Source organism: Poecilia formosa, unplaced genomic scaffold (genome assembly GCF_000485575.1).
Source record: "Poecilia formosa unplaced genomic scaffold, Poecilia_formosa-5.1.2 Scaffold151, whole genome shotgun sequence".
Classification (NCBI taxonomy): Eukaryota; Metazoa; Chordata; class Actinopteri; order Cyprinodontiformes; family Poeciliidae; genus Poecilia; species Poecilia formosa.
This window is the reverse complement of record NW_006800090.1, coordinates 694,879-714,497: the sequence shown is the minus strand read 5'-3', so window position 1 is coordinate 714,497 and position 19,619 is coordinate 694,879. Positions and strand designations below refer to the sequence as shown.

The following is a 19,619-nucleotide window of genomic DNA, read 5'->3' as shown; positions in this document are numbered from 1 at the left end:
GATGTGATCTAAAAGAATCCCAGTATAATTCCTAAATGAACCATCCTCCTGCTGCCTATACCAGCTTATTCTTCCAGGTTCGTGGTGAGGCTTATCATCACTGAGTGAGAACTAAATGAATAGTTAAAATATTTATTTAAATGGGGTTTCATTAACTATTTAAAAATTGAAAGGTGGGTTTTGCATGAAAGGCAAACCCTGATTTAGATGCTAAAGCAGCTTATTTTGAACAGCATCTCCTGCATCAATCCAGAGTCAAGACCGACTCCTCTTGAGGAATAAAAAGGGCCAGGCTGATGAGAGATGTCAGAGTCAAATGTGATTTGAAATTATTCCTTGGTTTTGTTTCCTTGTAATTTTCATATTCAGGCAGAGCAGACAGGCTCCCAAACAGGTTAGGACCGCCTCTGAGTCCCAATAAGTGGAAGTTTGTGTTTGTAATGTGTCATATAAAAAAAACAGCTCAAGAGGTGTGATTACTTTGTAAGATGCTGTAGTTTTTACTTTTGTTTTTCTTTCCAGTTTCTCTTGTGGTCTGACATTAATCTGCATAAAAAGACCATGAGTTTAGCTTAAAGCATGCTAAACATTCCATGTTTTCTGCATTTGAAATCACAGAACATAAATCTAAATAAAAGCCTGTCATCCTGCTGGTAATTAGCAGGATCCTAATTGCAGAGAATCGATGGTTTGTGTCTCTGCAGCCCGGCTGTATGTGTCTGCTGTGGATCACATTCAGACTGCATTCGCCCCCAGACTTTCTTTGGCTGCCTCATTTTTCCATCCAGCTCTTTTTCATTCAACAGTAGAATGAAAACTATGTCGTTTTCTAACCAACTCTGGTATTAACATCAATTTGAACATTCCTGAGTTGGAGCACAGGCGTATAGATGCTCTAAAGAGAAAGGGAGAGAGGAAAGAAAGCAGTTCAGTACCAATGTGAATAACTTTCTTGATGCGCATTAGCTCATTTCTTATCTGTTGCTCCTCTCCAAACAAGGGCATTAACTGAGCATTTACTTCGACTTTTTTTTTTCCTCCAAAGACTCCTCGAGAGGTAAAGTTTAGATTAGGGAGTGAGCGGAGGTGGCGGGTGCACAGTAAATTCTGCAGGAGTCAAGTCGGGGAGTGGCAGAAGGGGTGAACGGGTGGGAAAGGGCCGTCACTGGGGACTGGGGCTGCCTCCAAACCTCCAGTCAAGTTTAAAGCTCCACCGACTCTCACTTTGCATCCCTCCCGTCTCTCTCCTCTCCATCTGCAAGCCGCTCTCTGCCGTCAACCTTGCACTGGTTCCTGTGAGGCATCTTTCTCTGGAGGAGAAAACAGTAATAAGTTTCCCTTTTTTCTGAGCCCTGCAGGACACAGAGAGCCGACAGCCAACATGGAGGCCATCAAGAAGAAGATGCAGATGCTGAAGCTGGACAAGGAGAACGCCATCGACAGGGCAGAGCAGGCCGAGTCCGACAAGAAGGAGGTGGAAGATAAATCCAAGCTGGTGAGGTGGTCATCTCCTTTATTCATGAGCCAAAATGCCAAGATTACTTCATTTTGTCTCAACTAAATCTCTAAATAATAAAAAACCAGCATGGAAACAGAGGGTTTTCAATATTTTAGATAATGAAAAACTGGAAAAATATTTAATAATCGTGGGTTTTTGTACAAATTTATGGTATTTTGAACCTGTTGAAATCAAGGAGGTGTGGTTTTAAGTCACATATAAAAAGACATTTTTCCCTTGTCATAGATGAAATAATCTGCCACCAGCTCATTCTTTATTAATATTAAGGAATTATTTACTTCAGACAAACTCCTGAAATGTTATTTATAAGTTAGTTTTAAATTTTATTAAGATCTTAGCACTCTACTTAGTAAGATTATATGTTTTTGCACCTATAAAACAGATAAACAAAGATTTTAAAAAAATAGTTGATTTATTTGAATTTTAAGTTCCACTGACAAAACTAAAGCTTAATTTAAAAATCTAAATATGACCATTATTTTATTTGGGTTATGAAACAACAAAGTTTGAGAGAGATACTATAAAGATCTGAAAGTAAATAATAATTATAATAACAGGGTGGTTTCCATAGCGAGTAGCTGATACTGATCTCCTTTTGGCACATTGAATGTGCAAATGCAAATGGAAATCCATCTTGAGTCCAATATGTGCTGCTGGAAGCTACCCTCTTCAGCAGTGAGTGCGTTCTCCTTTTTCACCAAACTTCACTTCGGCACACTTTTCTGAACCGAGGTCAGAAGAGAAAACATCGCAGATCCCAAATATCCTTATTTGGTGCTGCAGCACAAGAGCCTCGGAGAGCTCGGCGTTTCTAAGCCTCTAATCTAATGACAGCGCTCTTATCCCGCTTGACATAAACAAAGCAGAATCTGGACATGTAATGGGGCATTTGAGGTTTCTAAATAGAGGCAATTATTGCACAGTTGGAGACGGTGTTGTCTCTGTGGTTCAAGGGGAGGAATGCTGCAGAGAAGAGGTTTGCAAAGCATTAAAGCAAGTGGAAAGAATCCCTCCATCCCTCTGGAGGCTACTTCCCCTCTTCATACCCTCAGCGAGCTCCAGGCGTGACAGTTATCACTGACACTGCACATATGGACCCTCATCATGTCTTAGACATTAGTGAGCAGTCAGCATGAAATCCAAGCAGATCATACAGAGCTCTTGGGTTTGTTTAGCATAGCCGGGATGCGAGTGGAGCAAAGAGACACTTTCTTTGCTATTCTTGGCAGGACAAGTCGAACACCAGGGTGCCGTCTGACTGACGGAGAGCTCTGAAAATATACAGAGTCCAACATGCACTGTCAACATCCACCACACAGAGGATCAGGCTCCGTCTCCGGCGGTAATTAGAGGAGCGGGTCACCCAAATTACACAGGAATTTGGAAAATTTCAGGGTCTCTGGGTGTCTTCAATGGAAATGACCCAGTTTCTGCTTATAATCCAGAGACACGATGAAGAACTGTTGACAGCATGGTAAATCATCAGCAGCAGCAGCGGAATCGCTTTGACTTTTACTCATGCAATATATGAACTGCAGCTGGATGAGGATGCCACATGAAAGTCTGCAGGCATTCTTTGTTTGTTTTATTAGGGGATGCATCCTAACGATGGGCTGGTTCAGATCCAACTGGAGGTTTATTCAGAGGATTCTGCTGTAAGCATCAAGTATAAAAATTACAACAAAAGTTCATCGCGTGACTCAAAAAAGTTTTCACCTTCGATCACTTCAGTGTGTTTTCCCAGGATTTTATGTGAAAAAACTGAATCTAAATCTGAAGTAGATTGAAAATTAGTTTTCAAAATTGTTTTGCAAATAAAAAATAAAAGTGAGGCATACATTTGTATTCACCTCCCAACAGTCAGATTTCCCCAGATAAAGTGTAACCACTAAAATGTTGTTTCATGTTGTTTTTGTCAAAAAAAAAAAAAAAAAGTTGTATGGTCTCATTAAAAAGCACTTTTCAAGATTTGCAGCAGATTCCCAGTTGGATTTACATTAACTTGGTCATTTATTCCTGAATATGCTTCAATCTATCCTTAACCAAACTCTTAAAATGTTTAAAAAATATATTTTAAAAGAATGAATTAGACATGTTTCCATCTTCTGGTTTTGAGCAAACCAGGCAAAGCGTAATTTAGTCAGATATTGACTTTATGGATGGCTGTAATAAACAGGAAGTAGAGGTTGGAGATGAGCCACACGTTTCAGAAAAACGGAGAGAGGTTTTCAGGAATGTGTTTTTATTGGGCACGTGTAATTATGCTTGAAATTTTATTTAATTGAGGTTAACTTATTATTCAAACATGTTTCCATCGCCACTTTTAGTGCATTTGCCCTTTTTCAGAAAAGCCAAAACCTTCTTATTTAATAAGCTGCTTCATATTTAGCTGTTTCATCCTTTTCTAATGTGATAACTTCAAAATGCGCATAAAAAACTTAGATGGAAACACAGTTAGTGTAGCTCTGGAAGCATGTTTAGGGTCATTACTCTGCTGGCAGGTAAATGTTCAGGGATTTCTCCCTGCATTTCCATCTTCGGGTTGTTTTTTATCAAATCATCTTGTTTATCTTTTATTATTTGAGATTTAAAAACTTCTTATCATAATAAGAATTTTTATTTATTGTTGTCTTGAAACATTTAAATTAATGATGTTATATAAAAACAGCATTATATATTCATACTGTTTTCTTCACTGTTCCATGAAAGCATCAATAAATGTCAGAAAAAGTGAAAATATGATTAAAACTTAGTGGTATAAATCACCCATCTCTAAATAAGTGGAGTCCTGAAGAATCTTATTTCAGATGGAAATGTTTTTCAAGAGCAGTATTTGTGCTGTGCCATTCAGTTACTGCTATATGTTTACCTAAAAAAGAAGTAATAGTTTTTATCTTCACTTTAATTATTAATAATACAGTGTCAAAATTTTAAGTCTGTGTCTCCCACCTCTATTTCCATCCATCTACAGCTTCTATGTCCTCAACTTTTCAATTGGCTGCACATGAGTTCATTCAGTAATCAGAGTAAATGTGAAAAAAAGCAAGCCACACTTTTCAGATTTAAATCGCATAAGTCACAATAGTTTTCGGTCTATTCTTTCACTTATGTGCTACTTTTTGTTGGTTCATTCTATCACATGAAATCTCAATAAAATAAACAAATGTGTGTCGTTGTAATACATGATTATTACCAGTACATAATCAAAAACCACCCAAAAATTAAAAAAAATAAAAACTGTTGTGGTTGTGCCACATTTTTTTCAGTCTAGTTTGCTCAGCAACTTTATAAAACATTTCTTGTACCTCAGCTGGAGGACGAGCTGCTCACCCTGCAGAAGAAGCTGAAAGGAACAGAGGACGAGCTGGACAAGTTCTCCGAGGCGCTGAAGGACGCTCAGGAGAAGCTGGAACTGTCTGAGAAGAAGGCTGCAGATGTGAGTCAACCACAGCGCCGCTCGCCATCTGAAACACATTAATCACACAACACTACCACCGCAGCCTCCGAGTTTCCTCCCTGTACAGTATCGATATCCACTCTCACAGATGGACTTAACTAAACAGCAGCCATCGATTGCTTCAAAACAAAGGAGCACAAGAGACTGAAGTTCTCGTCTTTCTGAAAACCCGGAAAGGTTATTTTGTTAAAGTGACAAAGCAAATAATAATACGTTTAAACTAATGACATTCAGTTACAAAACTAATGAGGTCAAGAAAGAAAGAAAGAAAAATAATTATGGTAAATTATTGCCAAAAAACATCACCACTACAATCTAAAACTCTTTATTTTGTGACACTTTAATCTCATATGTTGAGTAATCATCAAATGGCAAACATGAATCTTCGAACGCAGACATTTCTGAGAAGTTACACGTAGCTCGCCGAGGCCACTAAATGAGCTGTTTCTCAAGCACAGACAAAACTTGGCCGGCCTGTAGCCGAGCAGGAATGTCAGGAATGCGGCTTAAGCAAACAGAGAACCCCATACTGCAGCGTCTAATGAAATCAATGCTTTGGCCTTTTAGGGGCGGGATTTAAAGCTGGGTCCAGCCTTACACACCGCTTAATGGAGGCCAGATTTTAAGGATCAGCAGTGTTTTTCTCTTCTATTTGTGTAACATCACAGGTTTTATAAGAAATTGCAATCCAATCAAGAAAAACAGAAGAGTTAAAAAAAAAAAACTGTAGGCGAACCAGCTTTAGTCTTACCTAATGTTTGATTTGCAGAAGAATAAATATGAGGACAAACACAATAAGCCCCCATCAACTTGGATGTATTTTCTAAGACTGCACAAGGTCCAAAATCCACACATTTAATCATAATATTGTTGGGATATTTCTAGCTATAGCCTAATGTTTCCAACCTGGAAACTGAAGAATAACAGCAGCTTCTAACTCTCAAAGGGAAGTGAGATAAGGTCTCAAAGGTCAGAAATAATCAAGATCAGGCAGATGGCATCAGATGCATTCTGTTAACAGTTTTACTGGGATCTGAAGCATGAAAGGGAAAGTGAGCTTTGTTTTTCACTGCATCACAACTCAGTGAAAAGCTAAAAACACAGCTGCTATGCCAATAGATTACACCAAAACATGACATTTTTCTATAGAAAGACCAGATGATTCTATTTGATCATTAAAATGTATTTGCCAGCACTCAGCAGCTGTTTCTCTGTACATAACTACTATCAGCCTCTTCAAATGTCTTTATGGTCACAACATCTAATAGGTCACAACACAGTCAACGGGGAATTCCTAACCTTTCCTCTGAGGATATTTATTTATTTTATTAAATAAAATCAAAATCAAATCAAAATAAATTTTATTTGCATAGCACATTTCAGCAACAAGGCATTTCAAAGTGTTTTACATCATAAAAACACAAAAACAGCATGTTATTTTATTACTATGAGTCATTTAATATCATACTAAAAAGAAAAAAGCCAAGAAAATTCAATAATAAAAAGTAGAAACATATAGGGAGAAACGTTATAACTCAAGCATATGTGCAACACTTTTTATTCTATAAATGTTATAATTTACTGCTGTTTTTAATAGAACTGGAGTTCAGCTATAAATGGTTACATTCTTTAATTAAGGGGCAATGAATGAACAGAAAAAGGCAAAATGAAGATTAAAATTAACAATGTTCTTAAAATCAAGCGAGAAATTATGAGAAAAAAAGAAACAAAAGAGAAAATAAAAATTAAACTACAGCTAAAATTAATATGGTACAGTAACAACCTTTTGTTTTGGTTAACTTCCCAATAATTACAAGCAAACCTTCAGTAATTTCCCCAATCGAAGAGGAAACTAAAATAAACATTTTATTCATTAGGAATGAAGGCAAAAATTGTAAAAAAAAAAATATGAAAAAAGTAAATGTGGCACTTAGGTTTCTAGATGATCAAACGAACATTTAATAATGGACAAATATAGCAAGAATACCTACTATAAATAGATGTGAAATATTTATTTCCTTTCTTCAAGTAAAAAAAAGGAAAAAAAAAAACGTCCAAGTCCATCTGGCGCAATGTGAACAAATAGTTGCCAACAAAATCTATTAACTGGTTGTGTCACCACTGGCAGCAGCTGCTGCAGGCAGGAGTTGCAGTATCTGGCAGTCAGTGTTTTACATCACTGTGGAGGAATTTTGGCCCACGCGTTTATGCAGAATAGTTTTAATTCAGACACACAAGCTTTAACGGCCCGTTTAAGGTCATGCTGCAGAATCTCAAGCAGATTGAATCACAACTGCAACTAAGTCACTCTAAAAATATCAATAACGTTGACTTAGTTTTTATAGATTTTAGTATTTTAAAGATCAAGATGAAAATAATTAATATAAATAACATAATTACAAAATCGGGCAAAAATGAATACTTTTTTCAATATAAAACTTATGACAATAAAACTGCAGGTGTTTGTCTGGTGAACTGCAGTTTGTTCTTCATTCAGTGAAGTTACACATTGAGTATCCAGAAATTTCCCTCAGGTAAGAATAGCAATACTTCATAGTTACTCAAGTAAAAGTAAAAAGTGCAACATAGTTAAAATACCCCTAGAAGTACATTGTTCCCAAGTTAGTGTAGTTACTCTCCAACTAAGCTATTCAGTGGTTTTCACATTAGCGCTCTTCTATGGATTCCAGTTTTCTTTCTTATTGTTGAATTATGATCTTAACTGAGGGAAGGGAGGCCTGAAGGGCTCTGGGTTATTTCTCTGTGCTCTCTTAGAGTAATAATTTTGAAAGGCTGTTCAATCCTGGAAACGTTCATGACTGTTCCATGGAGTCCCAAAGCTTTATAAATGGCTCAGTAACTATTTCTATACTGATAGATGTGTTTAGTTTGGCTTTTTTTAAAGGTTTGAATTTTAGATAGGAAATAAGGAGACAGATGACTGTATAGAGGACCAACAGCCTTCACACAGAGGTTGAACATGATGTACATTTAAGCCATATGCTGCCCCAACTGACTTTGTTTCTGTCTGTAGGGACATTTATATGAATCAGTGGATGATGTGTTGAACTTTGAGATAGTTTAGTCAACTTCATGTTGTCAGGCAGGTTCTGTTTCTGAGTGGCTAGTGAAAGTTTGTTAATCATATTCAATTCATGAGCTAATAAGTGAATTTTTTTTTCACATCAGGCCAAGTTGGTTTGGATTTAATGAAAACTGTTCTGGTTTATATTTACTTGGGATATTTTTGACTTTTTTGTTGATTTGAAACATTTGGGTGACAAAAAAGCAACCAGACAAAAGATCTGATGTGGTAAATGCTTTATCTGTGCATTGCAGTAAAAAAGATGATTAATTGAAATTAAATTAATATTAAAAGTAAAAAGTAATAACAAAACTCTACTTTTTATTAGTTCCCTGAATATTATGTTTTCTACGGAAGAGGATTAGGGCCACTGAAAAAAAGTCAGAATTCTGATGTTTATCTGAATTCAAATTTTTTCCCAGAATTCTGAGGTTAAAGTCAGAATTCTTGTTTTTTCTTCTCCCCTGTGGTCTTCGTTTTCTATATTGTTATATCTTGGTATATTTCAGCATTTTATAAGGCCTGTAGTCATTGTTGATTTGGGAAGTTCGGGTCCTCCATAGCAGAAGGACGCTGAAGAGGTCGCTGAAGGAATGTCTTGCCGCCCCCAACATGGCTGCGGGTCATGTCTGCAAACAAATCAATTTACATTCCAAGGCACAGGTCAACAACCCCTGTTGAATGGGATTATCGCAGCCCCACCCCTCTCTCGACCCTCCCTCCTCCACTTTCTTTCGGAAAATGTTTTGATTTCAATAAAGTCCTCAGGTATTGTTCTCGCTTTTTACTTCAGCCAGTTTCACTATGAGGCAACCACATTCAACCACACCTTAAATCAGGCCTGCTTGTTCTTATCTCACTCTTCCTGTGATCTGAGCAGGAAAATGCACCTTGTTTGCCTTATAAGTCCATAATAGAAAAGCCAAACTTCCACTCCTTTTTTTTTTCTTTTGGTGAGGAAAAAGCTCCGTCCCTTCCCCTCCTGAAGCTCTGATGTCATCCCAGACAGGCTTCTTCACCGGGATTGGAGGATCTCGTCATAAATTTCCTGAAAACTCCCGGCCCATTTTTTTTCTCACCCATCCCATCGTCCCTGACTTCCTGCCCGAGAAAAAAGCTGAAAACTTCGCTTTGCCATCTCTCTTTTAGCCCCTCTTTTTAAAACGTTCTTTTTGGAGTTTGAGATAACAGCAAATAATCGCAATCATGGAGATGGTAAAGAAGAAAATCCAGGCTCTGCAGCAGCAAGTTGATGAGGCAGAAGATCGCGCACTCGCAGTACAAAGGGAGTTGGATACAGAACGGGAACTGCGCGAAAAAGTGAGATCATTTATCATTTTCACCTGATTAAGCCGTATTGTCTTGTTATTTAAACTTAAAGTAATAAAAAAAAAAAATTCAAAGAAGTAACGAATTATACTCCGGCAGACATAAGCGGCAATGATACTCAAAACGCATAAAGTATCCTAAAAAAGCTGTCCAGATGTACATTTGTTTCCTTTTCACGCTGTTTTGCAGTGATTGAATTCAGATTATAGTCGTTAGTCGGGGACTTTCTTTGCAGAAACTTTCTTTGTAGGGCTGTGTTACCTAACTTCCCACCCGCCCCATATCCACGGAAACACGCTGAAACGCTTCCCCGGTGTGGCTTATAACCAGAGATGCACCGATCGGCGTTTTCAGGCCGATACCGATTTTTAATTGTCCTGGAGGTCTGCTTGATTTCAATTTTGACCAACTTTAATTTTAAGGACTGTAATGAAGAAAATATGCTGCGGGTTGTCTGATAAAGACAGTAGGTTTGAAACTGTAAATAAATCACAACATTTCATTTATGTATCATATCCTAACCCTTACCTGACTTATTAATAGACTCAGAACAGTGCATCAAAGTACATGTTCTTAGATATATATTTACAGAATACTGTAAAGATTTTTACAGTATTTTTACAGATTTTACAGTATTCTTAGTCTTCATTAATGTAATTTAGGAAAAAATAATCCACAATGTGACCTGCTGAGATAAAAGGAAAATTGGCTAATTCAGATCTCTGACTAGCATATTTATTGTGTTGTGCTGCTTTTACTGAGGAAATTTTAGTTTTCAGCTATTTACAGCATTAGCATGAAACAAATTAGCTATAATTGTAGAGCTAATGGGGTGTGACTATACATCCAGCTTTTGTGATAATTGTCTAATATTGGGTTTTTAAGGAATGTGATGACTTTTTAGCTGTATTTTGAGAAATGCTAAAAGCCCTCCTTTTGTCAATTTAGCTAATAAAGAAAAGGCTTTGAAAATCAAAAACTGTGTTTTAAAGAGTATCTGGCCATCTTGTAATTATTTTTCAGATTTTAGAGATGATTAAATAGTCTTTGAAATTACCCTGCAGTTTAGTATCCACAGGAAGTCGCAGATGCTAACTAGCCTTTTAGCAGCTAACAGTTAGCCTGTTGTAGCAATCTCACATAGCTTACAAAACACACAAAGTATTTTGACACAAACCAAACAACAATTTAAAACCAATAAAGAGATACTGGTCATTTTCGCCTTTTAGTAACTGTATCGGTTCGTTTTCTTTTCTTTCTTTTTTTTTCTTTTTTTTGTTCATGCGCAACTTCTCAGTAAAACTGGGCCGGTCCACTGACCAACTGTGGGGCGTTTTGTATCAACCATGTGTCCATTTCTGCCCTCTTTGTAACCAAACTGCAACTCATTCAATCAGATTATGCTCAATCAGCTTCAATTAGACGTTAGATTTGAGCATTTTATGACAATTTACCTACAACATTCATTTAAATACTCGACTGCAATCCAACGCTATACAAAATATTTTTTCGCGGTAACAAACTAAACTCAAGAATGTCTTCTAAAAGTCAGCTGTGTTAAAACAACAGGGCAGCAGCTCAAAAACTACATCCTTTAATAACTAAGTTTTAAACATAAAAGGTGTCAAGTCTAAACCACTTACCTTCATAACCAGGTTCTGTAATAATAGTTTAGCATTTTAATGTAGAAAAATCTCATTCCATTCCTAAAGTTTCATAAGTAGTTCAAGTATATTCATCATTGCTTTAAGCAAATATCACTCAAATTGAAAACGCAGAGGAGAATATTTCCATAAGAAGGAACTGGAGCAGTCCACAGTGAACTGAGACTGCTCCAGTCTGTTAATTCATCTCTGAAGTAACTGGATGGTGGAATAACATGAATTTAACCATGTTCTGGTTACGAGTAGGATTTATTTTGTTCTCCGTGACCAGATTAATGGCATGTTTGAGTTGTTCCTTCAGTGACAGCTGGGAATGACTTCACCACCAGTCTAGCACAATCCAGTTGCAAGTTGGTAAAACCAGTCAGAATAGCAAATTATTGCAGTGATTAGTAGCTTTTGTGAAGCAAGGCATTGATTGTGTATATCCTTAAATTATGAGAATGTTTTCACTAATACAGTGTGCCATAAGCTTAACAATAAGAATAATGAAACATAAATAGTTTATACTAACAACTTTCATTACTTCCTTTAAGCTCAGTAGCTATTTTAGGTGCGGAAGTCAGGTTTGCTTGGACACGTGACTTTTCAAGTTGGAATTTCAACTTCAGGGAGTGTTCTTGTTGCACCAAAAAACACTTAAGAGCTCAGAAAACCTGACTTTAATGCATTAGGAAAACACAACACTGCTACTAGCAACACAAGTACAGCAACGTGTGTATTTCCTTCAATATGTTACACTAAAGGACAAACAGGGATTTTACATGCAACTGTGTAAAAAAGAAGTATGCTAGACATGCAATTAACTGCAACTTTATCTATGTTTAAAGTGAACAGCAGCCATATTTGATGCTAAACATGGAGGAAGCTAATGCCAGGGTTCTGCTGAGCAGCATGGCACGGGTTGGTGTGGTTTGGTACGCCATTTTATCTGTTTCCATTAGAAAAGTGGTCCAAACAATTGTACATCCATCGGACAAAGTGGGGTTCAGTTAGATGGAGCTGATGGTGTTACAGTCCATTGATTGGGGGATGGATACTAGTGCGTTAGGCTTTATCCTGACAACGCCGGACCATAAAATAGAGCCTTACTGCTCAGCTGAAACGAGGCATTCCCATTTAGAAATCCAACTTTCGATTAAAATTATGATACAGATCTAGAAAGTCCAACTTTATAATCCAAAGCGAACGCACCATCGTAACTTTGTAATACAATTTAACATGTTCAAACGCTACAAATTGTGTAGCATTGTTTAGTACAGCAGCCATGTTGGATTTTGAAGTTGGATTGTGAAGAAACAACCATCTTTCTCCTGGAGATTGGACATTTTTTTCTTTGATCCTGCAATATAATTAACAAAAAATGTTTAGTTTGTATTCTGTCTTTTATGATGCATGGGGAAACGTCCAATCTCAAGTAGCACTGTTGTAAAATTTCTTCATAGTATATGAAAAATGTTGTATTTAGTGATGTGATACATAAAGACAACGAATCAGTGGTTAAAGACATCAGGCAAAAGTTTTACTCCAGCTTTGTTAGACATCTAACAAGTCTTTTGTTCCCCTCGTTTCCTTTGAGTCTTTTTTTTTTTTTGACTAAACACCATTTGACACAAAGCCTCTCTGGAAATGACGAGCTTGTAATCCTTCCTCCTCCTCTTTAGCCTTTGCACAGGAAAGAGAGAACAGACACGGTTATCTGGGATATCAGGCGGACAGGAAACAGCCTGTAAAGAAGCAGCAGAACCAGCTGAAGCATTTCAGATTTGTTAGGGTTAAATTGTCTCTCTGTTTGCCAGCGTCAGCACTTCTTTTTTAAAGTGTCTGTTCAGGCGGCAAAGTCCACAACTTGTTACAGCTGCTAAAGGTGAAACTGATTGCTCTTAAGAAAACAGAATGGAGATAATTCATTATAAAAAAAAATAGAGCAACTAACTTGGACCGTTAAGAGACATCATGAGATTGTCAAGGCACAATAACCATTAGTTAAAAATACCATAATGTCATAGCTTGTCTGGTTCATATGCATCTTGTAAGAGAAGGAAAACGTAGATCAACCAGCATAGATGACGCAATTATATCTGTTGCTATTTTTTATTTTAAACTAGGGATGATCAAACTCCTCCACACCCTTTACTAGACACAGTTAGGCAAAAGAAAACCTCTCTACCATCATGGCACCCTGGGCAGAGAGCCACAATGACCACAAGACCGTCACTGACAGGAACAATATGACGAAAACAGTTTTGAAACTGTAACTTTTAAAACCTTGGTATGCTTTGATACTGGTAGCCAGCCTAATCATGTCCTAGTTTGTTCCTCATTTTGGATTTCTGCTGAATGCATGTGATGTAATCTTAAAGCAGAGGAGTTGAGGCCTCTCACACCTCGATGCAAGTCAAGACAGACCACAGTCAGGCTTGTATTTGCTGGAATGGAGACGTCTTCATGCCAGAAATCTTATCAGCACAAATAAAGCTGAGTGTCACTTTCCCAGTACAAAATGTGGCATTAGAGGGAAATTTAGATAAACTGTAACATTTCTGTACATATTCTAAAACCCAGCCCGAGCTTTGTACATGTGGATGTTGGCCATTTGTGACCAAATTCCTGCTATCGCGAATCGACTCTGAGAGAATGACTCAATATCGACTTGTGGATGTCTTCAGGTTTAGACTCTGGAGTGTGAAGTTTGATCGCTTAAGTCAAAACAGCCACGAGTTTATTGCAAAACACCAAAATGTGCTTCTGAATGAAAATCAAAGCACTAAAGTTCAGTGGAAAACAATTTGACAAATCTAATGGGATTCAGAAGTTATGAAGTTCCAAAATAGAATATTTTGATGAAAAAGTACAAACCTCTTGTGCTATACATCATTTTGTTCTTATACTTAAAATCTGAAGCCTTGAAGGAACAGGTTTTTCAATGTTATGTTTTTCATGGCCTGTTTAGCTCCTTCAATCCATCCAAAATATGTTTTGTTGCAAAAAGCATAGATCATTTTAACAAGACCCTAACAATTACCAAATCCATCAATGCGTTTATCATGTCATTGCAGCTGCATCGTAAATACCCTGCACTGGATGTTGATCCCAGACATCCTTCCAGTTTGTCAGCACCGTGTTTCCTGTCTGACCTCAAACCATTAAGTTTTCTCTGTCAATCTGTCTCTGTGTGGCTGCAGGCCGAGGGTGAAGTGGCCTCTCTGAACCGACGCATCCAGCTGGTGGAGGAGGAGCTGGACCGAGCTCAGGAGAGGCTGTCCACGGCCCTGCTGAAGCTGGAGGAGGCCGAGAAGGCTGCGGACGAGAGCGAAAGGTGACGACCGACTCACATCTCGGACTATTTAGAAGTCTTTATTAGCAGGAAGGTTGTGAGAGAGCAAAATGTGAAAAGGAATAAAAGTATGAAAATAAAATGTGGCTTTCACAATATTTCTCAATATTAAAGTTAATCAAACTTAATTAATGTCAAACTCAAACCCATTTTGGGAGCAGACCTTCAGTAATGTTTGACTGCGGATAAGCTGAGAGGATGTGTGTAAGCTCACCAGGAAGGGCAGCTCTGTCCTGGGATGCAGGTGGTGAGAGACAAACTCTGGCTAAAATAACATCACTGACACACAACGAGTCCCACCACATCCATGTAACTGTTGGTAAACTGGAGAGCTCCTAAAGGGTGTTTTCACAACTGATAGCCCAGTAGACTCGGTTCGATTGAGAAACAAAATGTCAAAATTTTTTACATTTTTAGATGGTGCAGTTCACTTTCACACTGCAATGTGATAAACAAACCAAAGTAATTGAAAATCCTGTTCCCCTCCTCACCTGTGGTGGCGCTGCACCCCGAATCACTGATATAACCAACATGAAAACCTGAGAAGAAGACATGAGCACAACTTTCTTTTTCACAAAATGTAAACAAAAATGGAGTAGTGTCAGATAATGTGGTTGGAGGATTTTTCTTTTGTGTCTAGTGAAAGATCACAAGCCATTTCTCCCGCTAGCCCTGGACATGCACATTTGTTTTGGTTGTATTTACCAGACTAGAGTTCGCATCAGAGTTTAAGTGCACATTCACACCTCCCAAAAGGAACCGGACTTTCTAGACAAAAACACTAGAGTCCAATTAAAGTGGATTAAACAGAGCTGCTGGCGTGAATCCACCCTTAATGACAGACTGCTGCATCCAAAGAGCACAAAAGAGAGTTTTCACAGATCCTTCCTCCCAGCAGCTAATATACTTTATTAACATAACTTCTCCCAACAATCTAAATAAGTGTTTACATGATTGGTATTATTTGCACACTTTCATGTTTTCTTATAAATAGTCGGTTATTTATATGCACAAATATACATGCACAGTTTTTATTGAATGAAACCTCCTCATTTGTGCATTTCTTTTAATCGGAGTTTGTGTTTTTAAATAACTGTACAGTTTTTCTTGTGCTGTAAATTTGCCATTGCTGTACGGTTTTGGTTTTATTTTAATTTTAATCTTTCTGAGAATACACATGCACCTGCATTTTACACTTTAATTCCCTGACTGAGGGACAATGAGAATTATTTTTATTCCATATGGAGAAAACGTATCACAAGTTCATCTGTGTGCATTAATTGTCGTACAATCATTTAATTTTGACTCATTTTGTTTGGACTAATTGAGTCCAAACAAAAGAGCAGAAAAGAAGCATTCTTTTCCAGCCCATTTATGAACAATAAAAGGTGCAGACACACAGTCACACCCTTTTATTCTATAGACTCACAAGCAAACATGGACGACAAGATTCTGGGTTTTATAACTTGATCAAACGCAATAAAAAGCTTTAGAGGCATTAATAAAAGACATAAAAATCTGTTTTACAAATCAAACATCTCCTTTAAGGTAAACATCCAAATATCTGCACCATGTTTAGATTTAAACCAAAACTAGTTATCAGAGGTTAAGACAAAACATTACATCCTTTCTAAGACCTTGAATAAAAAACAACCCAAAGTTATTGGCTGCTATTTATTTTGCCAATTTTGTCCTTTATGACGAGAGAATATTAAGAACTAAAACAGAGAAGAAATATTGTTGTAGTAAAGGTTCAGCCAAAATCAGTATTTTTTTTATTCTAACTGTAAGAGCTTCATGAACTTTTTGCTGAGTAACCCTGACATCTTTATCAATTAGATTCAAGACAAAGATATTGATACAGTCACAATAAGTAACTCTGACTTTCAATTAAACTCAAAATTATTCAAATCCCTGGCGGATTTAGATTTTACGTAGTCTTTTAATTTTAGGCAAAAGACTAGGTATGAAGTTTATCACAAAAAGCTGGAATAACAGTGGAAACCTGCAAAACGTGGCTCAGACATAAAAAGTCTGATTGCTGTAAAAGGTATACATTTTCAACATATTTTTTTTCTCTTTGGTTGAATAAAAAATACTTTTGAATTTAAATTTGCTTGGGATGTATCGAATTTTGGCCTCAGTTGTATAGGGAGTTGTTTTCTTTACATTTGAATCAGTGTTAAGTATCACTTCAGTGGGATGTGACTCTCTTTAACACATTGAATCTGTCTCATCTTCAGAGGCATGAAGGTGATTGAGAACAGAGCCATGAAAGACGAGGAGAAGATGGAGATCCAGGAGCTGCAGCTCAAAGAGGCCAAACACATCGCAGAGGAGGCTGACCGCAAATATGAGGAGGTGCGTGCTCAAACATGAGCTGTTCCCCAAAGTTTTAACAAGCAGATGAGATCTGACTTTTGCTCCTGCCTTCTTCTTGTCTTCTTTCTTTTTAATAACAGGTTGCTCGCAAACTGGTGATCCTCGAGGGTGACCTGGAGAGGGCAGAAGAGAGGGCAGAACTTGCTGAACTGTAAGCTGAAGTGGAACGTATAAAATGTTCACATGTAGTTGCTAAAGTGCTTTCATAAAACAAAATAACCTAAATGTTTTTACTTTGCTCCTGCAGAAAGTGTAGCGATTTGGAGGAAGAGCTTAAAAACGTCACCAACAACCTCAAGTCTCTAGAGGCTCAGTCTGATAAGGTAACAGAGTACACATGCTGCTGCTAAGCACTTTTACAAAATAAGCATATTTAGCAACAGGAATATACAGACTCAAAAAGGCAGATTGCTGAAAGAAGGTTACTGAGTAACTGTTCAAAACATCAATCGTTTGATATTTAAAAATTACATCGTCAGACAGGGTAAAATATAAACTTATGTGGAAATTTTAGTATTTTAATTGAAAAAAAAAAATACATCATACAAATAACCTAATAACACAATAAGCAAAAGAAAACTTTTTTCCAAATCAATTGCTTTCAATATAAAACTTTAACAAAAAAACTGAAGTTTTGTCTGGTGAATTTTTGGTTAAAACAATATTGTTCTTCATTCAGTTAAGCCACTCACAATAAAGCTGCACAAGTAAAAGTAAAAAGTATGAGCAATAAAAATAGTCCTGAAAGTAGATTTTTTCCAAAAAGTTACTCAATAAAACGTAACTATTTACTAACTGTTTTCATTTCACAAATATCACTTAAAATCTCAATAATAAAATATGAAAAAGTAAAGGGATATGAATGCTTTTGCAAACTAATACTGATGTAACAGACACAGCTACGTCTTAGCAGCTAACTGGTTAATTTCGTCCTTCTCTGTGCAGTACTCTGAGAAAGAAGACAAATACGAAGAGGAGATTAAAATCCTGAATGACAGACTCAAGGAGGTATATTCACGTCTTTCTTTCAGCTGTTTGTATATTTTCAGGCTGTGTGGGGATGACTAATATTTATGCTGGGTTTTGTTCTAAAAAGGCAGAAACCCGTGCAGAATTTGCAGAAAGGACGGTGTCAAAGCTTGAAAAGACCATAGACGACCTAGAAGGTACACCTTGTTTCTCTCCCACTCTTTGCTTTCCTTCTTTATTGAGCGCTCTTGTAAATCTTTAGTTAATAATTAATCTGCTCTCTTTCATTTCTCTCCTTTTCCTCGAACCTGGCCCGTGTTCGGCTCTGAACCCCCTCACCCTGCTTTCTTCTCTGCCATTCCCACTTGCAGATGAGTTGTACACTCAGAAACTGAAATATAAGGCTATCAGCGAGGAGCTGGATCATGCCCTCAATGATATGAACACCTTGTGAAGCTGCCACTTTACTTCTGTTTTTTCCTCATGTTTATATAAGGCTATCAGCGAGGAGCTGGATCATGCCCTCAATGATATGAACACCTTGTGAAGCTGCCACTTTACTTCTGTTTTTTCCTCATGTTTTGCACTTTTTCTTTTCTCCGTCTGCTCCTTTCACACTTTGCATCAAACTGAGAAACAATAAAGACTTTTTTTTCTCCTACTCCCTTCTTTACTCATAATTTCTGTTTTCCACACAACATAATTATGTTCCTGAAAGCCGGGATGCTTATGTGATCATGCTGCTACCTTTTCTATTGCAGAGAACCTGTCGAAGGCAAAGGAGGAAAACCTAGGAATGCACCAGGTTCTGGACCAAACACTGCATGAGCTCAACAGCTTGTAAAAAAAAATAAAAAAATAAAAAACCCAAGAAGAACGAACAGCAATGGAAAACAAAAACACCTTTTTTGTAAAAGAATATTTTCTACATGCCATCCATTCTTTGTCATTCCACGTCTCTTTGTCTGTGACTTTTTAACACATGTAGCCAATTTATGTATTTATGGTTCCTTTGTTTCTTTTACTTTTTTAATTAATGGTTTTGGGACCAAATGATCTCAGTATTGGTGCTGGAAATTGTGTTCTAGACCAAAATCTGACAACAAATAAAGCCTGTGATGTCAGTTTCCATGCAGCTTCTGATTAGCCTTCTGCTCTTTTTGGCACCGATGTTAAAGAAAATTGTAAAATTACATCAATTTTCTATTGCTGCTGATTAATCTCACTCTGTAAAACGTTAAAAAAAGAAAAAAAACCTTTAATTTTAGAACATTTATTCGCTGTGGAAAAAATACCCCATATTATTGGCAGCCATGAGAATTCATATGAAATAAATACAACTGGAAACATATTTGATTCATACTTTACTTCTTCATGTTGATCAATGTCTAGTAACCCAGGACTTTCTGTTTCCCTGGGTTATAGACATAAAAATATTTGGCACTCTTCAAAATGGGAAAGAGAAACTCTCATGCTATTCTGGTGATTATATAAATTGACTTTTATGCTACGTGTTTTTAGAGAGGCCCTCTAAGAAATACTAGTGCCCATTGTATATAAAGTCAGAAATTGTGACATGGGGTTTAAATATCAAAGATTTAATGTTAGCTCCAACTACTACGTCAGCGACTTCGGCTCACTACGTATCCATAGCAACCATCGTCTAGCTCCAGCTAACTGGGGTTGCTGTCATATTTGGAAAAATACATTCCCATTCGAAGGTATGTTGGAGGATGCTGCAGAATTGTTAGTCCTCCAGAGATGTTTAAGAGCCTTATTTTCTCACTACAGGATGTTTTTGAATAGAAATCGTTTGGGACTACTAAAAACCTGAAAATGGCTTGTCATTGGTTCTTTCAGGGGGATAACAATCCACA

General features: G+C 37.2%; 1 protein-coding gene across 5 annotated transcripts; it reads left to right on the top strand.

The window, feature by feature from the left end:
* Positions 1-1,205: 1,205 nt before the first annotated feature.
* On the top strand, positions 1,206-19,093 carry tpm4b (tropomyosin 4b). 5 transcript variants are annotated; one of them, XM_016677275.1, is made up of 10 exons: positions 1,206-1,495; positions 4,830-4,955; positions 14,240-14,373; positions 16,635-16,752; positions 16,854-16,924; positions 17,021-17,096; positions 17,719-17,781; positions 17,870-17,939; positions 18,114-18,145; positions 18,239-18,403. In XM_016677275.1, the coding sequence occupies exons 1-10, from the start codon at positions 1,382-1,384 to the stop codon at positions 18,287-18,289; spliced, it is 855 nt and encodes a 284-aa protein (XP_016532761.1). In that variant the 5' UTR covers positions 1,206-1,381; the 3' UTR covers positions 18,290-18,403. The 5 variants fall into 5 exon arrangements, with proteins under 5 accessions (XP_016532761.1, XP_016532760.1, XP_007563848.1 ...); XM_016677274.1 differs by having other exon boundaries at positions 18,114-18,403; XM_007563786.2 differs by lacking the exons at positions 18,114-18,145; positions 18,239-18,403 and adding an exon at positions 18,504-19,093 and having other exon boundaries at positions 1,209-1,495.
* Positions 19,094-19,619: the final 526 nt, after the last annotated feature.

Excerpts from the sequence above, each read along its gene's own strand:
- tpm4b (XM_007563786.2), top strand. The coding sequence starts at position 1,382 with ATGGAGGCCATCAAGAAGAAGATGCAGATGCTGAAGCTGGACAAGGAG. Across the intron at positions 1,496-4,829 it reads TGGAAGATAAATCCAAGCTG|CTGGAGGACGAGCTGCTCAC; the intron begins GTGAGGTGGTCA and ends CTTGTACCTCAG. Across the intron at positions 16,753-16,853 it reads CTGACCGCAAATATGAGGAG|GTTGCTCGCAAACTGGTGAT; the intron begins GTGCGTGCTCAA and ends TTTTAATAACAG.